Genomic DNA, 8,565 nt, shown 5'->3' on the forward strand with positions numbered 1-8,565 from the left:
ATGAGGATAGGTCTCTTGTGATACAATAGAGAATAATTGTTATCAGGACTGATTGTGAGGGTTGGAAATGTAAAGGTAGATGTTTTGTAGCAAAAGTAGGGGAGTGGTTGACTTTGCAGTCTTGGAGCAGAGGTCCCTGGGATCATCAAGGGAGAAGAGCAGAGAGCTGGACCCTACCCAGAGAAGCAGTGACACCGGAGATGGAGGCAGAGATGATGACGTGGAGAGATGGAGCAGCTGGGGACTTTAGACCCAGACGGGGAGAGGGACTGTGTGCTGATGACGGGGTGGGGAGAAGGGGTGGCAGGCTTGTAGGGTATATCCTTTGGTTGGTTAATGATGCATGGAAGGGATTGTAACCATGGCAATGAAATGATATATGATAGGATGAATGTAAAGCTAATGTTCTCCCATGTAAACTATCACATAATTCACAATAGAACATTAAAAAAAAAAAAAAAGCCCCTATGGAGCACAGTTCTATCCTAAAACACAGAATATCACCATGAGTCAGGGTCAACTTGACAGTTCCTGTTTTGTTTTGTTTTTTGGTGTCTACTCTAAGCTGGAAAAGACACCCCATTCTGTAGGCCATGTTAATAGTGCCAAATGTTCTACCACAGCATGAGAGAACAAAAACAGAAAAAGGAACACAGGTAATCCTTGAGAACCCAGATAAGTGACTCATTTTTCCCCACTTTCTGGAGAACCATAACTTTGGCATGAAGAGAAAAATGGCAATGGAAAAATCAAAAAGGGAGAAAAAATAAGAAGAAAGTGTAGAGGGCAAATCACACACTCCTTCTAACAACTCTATTTTTTAGCAATCAGACTCAGCTAAGGCACTCTAGTTCAAAAGAACGGCATTCATTCAACTAATGTTTATTGATTGCTTATACTGTGCTCAGGCTGATAAAGAACAGGGAAGACACAATGAACAGGTGTGATGAGTGTTATAAAAGAAGAAGGCAGGATGCTTTGGAGGAGCTCTTAAGTGTGGGCTGATTCGAGCTGGGAGATCAGAGTCTAGCTCCTAATTAGATTGCAAGCTTTCCTTCTATTTTATTTCCTTCTATCTCACACTCTGAAAGAATGCATCCATGCTCTTAACTTTTTTTTTTTTTTCCCCTGTATTTTTTTTGTTTGGTTTTCTTTTTGTGATGTTGTTGGAGTCTTTGTTTCACACAATTATCTATGCTTAAATTTTGTTTATGGGTTTCCTTGTTATTTTCATTTCTGTTTGTTAATGCTTACCAAATCTTTATAAGTTCCCTCTTTTTTTTATTTTGATATGCAAGTGTATAATTTTCTTTGAGGCTACCCTGTAATTTATTAATTTTTTCCCTGCTTAAAACACTCTGTTTTATCTTTAAATCTAGTTAGAATCCTTGCCATTTGGAAGTTTGGTATCTACATTATTCCCTCTTTTTGCTTTGTAGTTGACTTCTTTATACATTGATATCTCTGGTTCCCTATTTTCAATCTTGAAGGTTTGTTTTACTTTAAATACTTTGACATCTGGATTGTGTTTTGAGTACTATTGTCATATACAGTAATCTCAGGTTGTTGTTTGCTGTTGTTGGTTCTCAGTCCAAAGAATACCCTTTAGCATTTTTTTTTGTAGTTGGTTTGGTCATTACAAATTCCTTTAATTTCTGTTTATCAGGAAATATTCTAATTTCTCCATAGTATATGAGGGACAGTTTTGCTGGGTATATGATTCTTGATTAACAATCATTTTCTTTCAAAATTTCTTTCAGAATTTCAGAGTTCTGTATATGCCATTCCATTGCCTTATTGTCTACATGATTTCTGCTGAGAAATCAGATCTTAGTCTTAATGGTTCTCCTTTGTAGGTAACTTTTCATCTTTCCCAAGTTGCTTTAAAGATTCTTTCCTTGTCTTTGATTTTGAAAAGTTTTATTATATGTCTTGGTGATTTTCTTTTGGGATCTATCTTGTTTGGGCTTCGTTCCACTCCTTGTATGCTTATCTTCCCTTCTTTCATCATGTTAGGGAAGTTTTCTCCCAAGAACTCTTCAACAATTTTGTCTGTGCTGTCTCTTCCTATTCTAGAATTCCTATCACCCATAAGTTGTTCTTCATGGTGTCCCATATAACTCTTAGGCTTTCTTTGGAATTCTTCATTCTTTTTTCTGATTGTCCTTCTTAGCATACTAGTATTCAGAAAGTTGTCCTCAAGCTCACTAATTCAGGTCTCCATTCCTTCGCATTTACTCCTTTGCTCTGACGTCTTAGTATTTATCTTCTGGATTTCTAACTATAGCTTTTGTGCTGTTTCAAAATTGGCATTTATTTTGTCAGTTCTTGTAACGCTTCCCTGAATTCCTGTAAAGCTTTTATTGTGTTCTCCTTGCCTCAATCCTTCTATCTATCCTTTGAAGGCACCTAATTATCATTCTTTTGAATTCTTTTCCAGTTAGTTCCATAACGTTTTATTCCTCAGAAACATTTTCTGTCTCAGCATCTTGGTCATTTGTTTGCATCATTCTCCCTTGTTTCTTTGCATGAGCTAAAATTGTCTATTGTCTCTGGAGCATTTTGGGGTTGCTGTATTTGTAAAAGCAAACAGTGCAGCTGTTAGGCCAGAGGGAAGAAATCTCTGGTGGCTCATGCAATTCAAGGAACTCACAAGGTCGTTGTGGAAAGGATGTGACAGCAGATTTCTTAGATGGCATTCCTACTGGCCTCAGTGTTATCTAAGTTCAGGGCACTCAATCTGGAAATAGTTCATGGGGGCCCTTGATGGAGCTGTATTTAATATTTATTAGGATCACAGGAAAGTTGAGGGCAGTGTGACTGGTTAAATGCTAGTCTGGTGACTCTGTGAGATTTGTATAACTGGAGCCAAGCCCACGTGAATCCAGCACCAAGGCAGCACAGAAAATCAGCACAGCCGGCCCCTACCTCACACTGATGTGGTTTCCAACCACATGGGGAACTCCTAGAGAGCAGGATCTGTGCAGCGGATGGATGAGGATGGGAGCTAGCCACACTTCTGGTACCTTGGGAGCATGGGAAGAAAGAAGAAATTGCACCTTTTCTGTCATCCACACACTGCTCTGCCAAGCCTACCTCCACTGCCAAAGCTGATCAATCACAAGATGGTGGAGCCAGTCTCCTTCTCTCACCGTCCCTGCTCAACCTCTCCTCCCAGCAAGCACTCCATCCACCTCTCTAACCTTTCTTCTAAAGTTCAGGGTGCCAGAAATTTCATCTGTGTTTGTTTTATTTGGTCTCTTGCATTATAGTTGTAGAGGGTCAGTGTAGTGCGTCTGCCTAGTCTGCCATTTTGCCAGAAGTCTGCTGTTAACTGTTTTTAAGCAGAAAAATCCTTTCTTCAAACAAAATCTTACCCAAAAGCCCCAATAAGTCAGGAAAAAGAAACAACTTTTCTTTCAGTTGGAGTAGAGGTGGAAGTCCTGGGGTCTTCTCACAACACCCTTTGTGAAGCCTACAAGGTTCTGAGCTTAAGAGTTCCACATAACAGGTTCAAAACCACTGAAATCAGTCCCTCCATTTACACATGGGAAAGTAAGATCCAACGAAATTATTTTATATCCCCCAGAACACTTAACACAGTACCCACAAACTATGGGCAGGGCAGCAATGTGAGCCACTGATGGGAAATATCGGGGTATAGTAAAAAGAGCAAGGACTTTGTTGTCAGAAGTGTCTATGTTCAAGTACAGAGAAACCTGAGAAAGCCAAAATCTGAGTAAAACAAAAAACTGTCAGAAAAGGATAATTCAAATATTTTTCACTAGTAGAGAAAGATAGAAAATAGTTAACAGCATACCCTGTCAAAGGTGGAAAACTTTCAAGACCTGGAAAACAAAATAGTGCTATTGAGTCCCAGTTCTCCTTGTACAGATTTCACTGCAATAAATATGCCATTTGACAATGTACAGCCTTAAACAAGTCATTTTACCTCTCTCTAGGCTCAGTTACCTCATCTGCAGTATGAAAAGGGCAATATTTCTTTCATAGAGTTTTCATGAAAATAATATGTCTTAAAGGAATAACAAACTATCATTTTTCTTGAAAGAGAATCATTTATTGGTGATGGAAACTTGGGCAATGGATATGGGTGATAGTCGCATGGCATGATTAATGTAATCAAGGCCACTGAAAGACACATGCAAAAAAACATTAAATTGAAAGTAAATAAAAAAGTATTGCTACAAAACCATAGAAATCTTTATTAAATAAAAATATCAAAATGTGAAGCTATTGTTTCTCAATGTATCCTCTATCTAGGTCTATACACTTCTGAAGGCAGTGTTTCCATCTCTCCAACATTTCTAATAAGAATTCGACTGCTAACTGCAAGGTCTGCAGTTTCAAACCCACCAGCTGCCACTCAGAAAGCCTAGATAGAGTTTCTATGAGTTGGAACCCACTGGATGGTGCTTAATAACAACAGAAACCCTCCCTCTGAAGAATTCTGCATGCTTAGATTTATACCACGTCAAAACAGCAGTTTTGGCATCCTCAAGGGACTTAAATCATGCTCCTTTTCCTTGTTCTTTGAGTTTGGGGAACAAAAAGAAGTCTGAAGGGGCAAGATTGGAACTCTGGGAAGGATGGAGTAAGGTTTCCCAATAAAATGTTCATAGAACAGTGCTTGTTACCCTCAAGAATAAGCAGATGCATTGTCATGATGGAAAAAAATTTTTCAGTGCAACTTTCCTGAACTTTTCCTAATCAATCCAGTTTTTTCTTCTTTTAAAACTTCTTCATAGTAAGTTCCCATGATCATCCTGTGTCCTTGGAGAAATCTATCAAGATGACCTCTTTGAAATTCCAGAACAGTCACCATAACCTTCTGAGCTCTCTGCCTTGAACTGAACTGGCTTAGAAGATCACCTCAGAGGCCACTGCTCCACTTGGTTCTTTAAAAAAAAACAAAACCCTGAGAACACTAAAGGAGCCCTGCTGGTATCATGGGTTAATCACGGGGCTGCTAACCACAAGGTTGTCAGTTCAAACCCACCAGAAATTCTCCGGGAGAAAGATGAGGCTATCTGCTCCCATAAAGATTTAAAGTTTCCAGAAACCCTAAGGAGCAGTTCTACTCTGTCCTATCAGCTCATTATGAGTTGGAATCAATTCAGTGGCAGTGATTTGGGCTGGCTGAAATGAACACTAAAACAAGTGTGCTACTGAGAGACCTTGTTTGCAGCTATTCGTGGATCGAAAATATATGTTTAAACATATTTTGTTTGGAAAAAACCCATGCATGTATGAACTAGAACCCTAGTAGGCAGACAGATAGATCGATAGATAGATGATAAATTTACCATGATAAATAAATACTTACAGAGAGATGCACAAAGGAAGGTAGAATTACAAACAAAAAAAATAACCTTGTGAACTCCAATGAAGCAAAATGACCATCACTTTAGAATCCTTCCCTCTTAAAGTCTGTATAATCAAATGAGACTAAAGATAGCCTTGGACTTTGGTTTACAAAAAAGAGAGAGAATAATTTATTTAGGACTTACTCTGTAGTAGGGAGCACTGAGGAGTCCAGGTGTGGCGGCTGTACAATAAGCACTGGACTGCTAACCACAAAGTCAGTAGTACAGACCCACCAACAGCTCCTCAGAACCCTATACAGAGTCACTGTAAGTCAGAACTGAATCCACAGTACTAAACAACAACAGAGAGCACTGGTGGTGCCATAGGGTAAGCACTATACTAACCACTAGGTCAGCAGTCCAAGCCCACAAGCCACTACACGGAAAAAAGATGAGGCTTTCTGCTTCTGAAGACTCAAAAACACTATACAGGGTTGTTATGAGTTGGAACTAAACAGTACTTAACAACAACAACTCTGTAGTAAGTACCTAGTCCAAAGGCAGAAATTTGTACAACAAAATCTGTTCCCTTCCCTCTTTGCACAGAAAATCTCTTGCCCATCAGCCCTACTCTAAGAAACCATCCTGTACCTTTGGGTTCCTCTGGTATTACATGCAGTACCACCTCTCTTTTGAATACCAGGCTCTTCCCTAGGAAGCGAATTGCACAGGTATAGGTTCCTTGGTCAGCCTCGTTCACATCTTGAATCAGGAGAGAACCATCACTGTGTGAGATGTCCCCCACCAAGCATGCACGATTCTGGAAGCGCCCAACAGGCACACTGAGGTTGGCATAGTAGTACAGCACATATTCATCCTGGAAGGCAAACACAGCATTGGGGGAAATCAAAAGTCAAAAAAATCCCTAGCCTAGCCATCATCATCATTCTGATAAAAAAATTTTTTAAAGTACTTGGAGTCTTGGTGTGGTGCTGTGGGTTAATATGCTGGACTGCAAAATTGGTTTGGACCACAAGGTGTGGTTCAAGCTCACCAGCCACTTCTAGGAAATCCTATACAGGGTTGCTATGAGTTGGAACCAGTTTTGACAGCACTTAACAACAACAACAACCCAGTTAAATAATGTTTCAGCAATATACTGAGTCTTACAAGGCTCTGTGTTCTTTTTGTGGTGGTGGGGAGACAAGAAATCCAATGTATTGGTGAGCATAAGTCAGGTGAGATGGTGCTAATAAGGATCTTATGTGTGCAGGGCCCATCACTTGTCCAAGGGACCACCATGGGGGATGTATTTGACTCCACAGCCATCTGTGATGAGCCACTTCTTAGCCACCATGACTTCAAACTCAACAGCATTAAACTTGGTAATGTCTCATTCCTTAGAGATGTGACTCTTCTGGTGCCCAAGGAACTTGAACTTGGGCCTCAATCACATGTTCCTTGTTTTGAAGCTTGGTATGGATGGACAGGAGTCCTGGTGGCACTGTAGGATAAGCACTAGACCACAAGGTCAGTTTGAACTTCAAGGTTGGAGGTACAAACTCACCAGCTGGTCTTTGGAAACCCTGTACAGTGTTGCCATGAGTCAGAACTGACTCAATGGCACTTAACAACAATAACAACAATGTGGATGGCATGATGACTTGACTGATGTGGACCCTGGCCATAGTATCCTGAGGCTTTTCAAAGGTACTTTGCATAGCCATCAGGAGACTGTCAGTCCCAGCCAAGGTCAGCATCTACATGGAAGAGACAGAATCATACTTGAATGTTACTGCTCTCTTTGCCACAACTTTCACCATATACTTGTTGCCTTTTTCCAACCCATGTCAAAGATGCAGATCTTGGCATCAGGGATACCTCAGCAGAAGTGAGACTTTGGGTAGAACTTATTCTTACACTACCAGTTACACCAAGCAAGGTGGCAGCCCATGGCAACATCATGATCTCTGTAATGTGCTGAAGGAAAAGAGGTATGTGATTCATTTTATACACAGATAAAAGGAAAAAATATGGTCCACACATTTTTATCTTACAGTTTAAGGTAAAATGTAACAGTTGCAGGGGCTGATGAACTCAAGATCAGCAGGTCAGACAGCAGGCTGCTGGCTCATGTGCTGCAGAGACTAACGAATTCCAAGATTGACAGGCAATACAGGAGACCACTCACTCAAGTCCCTAGAACTGTAGGTCAGATTATAAGCACCAGGTGCAGGATCCAGAGCAACCAAAAAACTAGAGCTTATCCAAAATGTACATACATATTCAAATCCATCTGCACCCTTGAAGAGACTCCCTTCACATTGGATTAGGGCTATGACCAGATTAAGGGTGTTGAATCCCACCCTAATCCACTAACATCAGATCAGAATCAATGATATCAGACCATATCATGAGAGAAGATTACATCATTACATAATTGCCACATTACATCATTATATAACTGCCAAACATGAAAATCATACCCCAGCCAGATTTACACACAACCCTAATCCTCATAACTACCTCTACCTTCACGATCAGGAAGCTGAAGCACTGCAAGGTTGAGTAACTTGCTCAGCTGATAACAACCAAGTGGCTGAGCCTAAGAGGAGGCCCAGTTCACAGCCTTCAAAACCCAAAGTCTTACATGCACTTCCACACAACACCTGACAGATTTTCCTCTTCCCCACTATGATATGGTGAGTTTCCTCCTTTTTACCTTGGCATCCTTTTTTGATGAGAACATCCAATCCACCTTGGTCACATGTTCCTCTTCCATGTTCTGGAAAACACACTCCATCAGGACTGAATCGCCCACATGGACTGTTAGTTCAGGGGTGGAGTAATCTATAGAAGTCAAAGAAGACATACATCTTGATAAATATCCTCTACAACAAAAATGCATATCAATCACCCATGCACACTTCCCCTCCCTTAAATAAACCAATGCCACAAAGTTCTCAGAGACCTCTCATTCATACCAGTGACCCCATGGTCAAGGGAAATGCCATTCAGCTATCCACATGACTTAAGTAGAGGGTTTCTACAGTCTTCATCTTGTAATAAATGCTATCTAGTCCCCTGCTCCTATCTAGTCCCTTCTTTTAGTGAACCTCATCCCCTCACTCCCACCTCATACATACATCCTTTCTAAGAAAAGGAAGGAAACTCTAAAACACTGCCTTTTTGATCAGCAGTTTGGACATCCACATGTGACTAAATAGCAAAAAGAATGTAT

The 8,565-nt window shown here is 40.4% G+C and overlaps 1 protein-coding gene across 1 annotated transcript in view; it reads right to left on the reverse strand.

Moving 5' to 3' along the window:
* The window catches only part of AMICA1 (adhesion molecule, interacts with CXADR antigen 1), a 34,704-nt gene extending 26,532 nt beyond the window's left edge, over window positions 1–8,172 (reverse strand). The window contains 2 exon segments of the mRNA XM_006833869.1: window positions 5,976–6,201; window positions 8,047–8,172. Coding sequence (XP_006833932.1) covers window positions 5,976–6,201; window positions 8,047–8,127 — 307 coding nt within the window. The 5' untranslated portion in view covers window positions 8,128–8,172.
* Between the last annotated feature and the right edge of the window lie 393 nt (window positions 8,173–8,565).

This window comes from Chrysochloris asiatica, unplaced genomic scaffold (assembly GCF_000296735.1).
Source record: "Chrysochloris asiatica unplaced genomic scaffold, ChrAsi1.0 scaffold00008, whole genome shotgun sequence".
NCBI lineage: Eukaryota > Metazoa > Chordata > Mammalia > Afrosoricida > Chrysochloridae > Chrysochloris > Chrysochloris asiatica.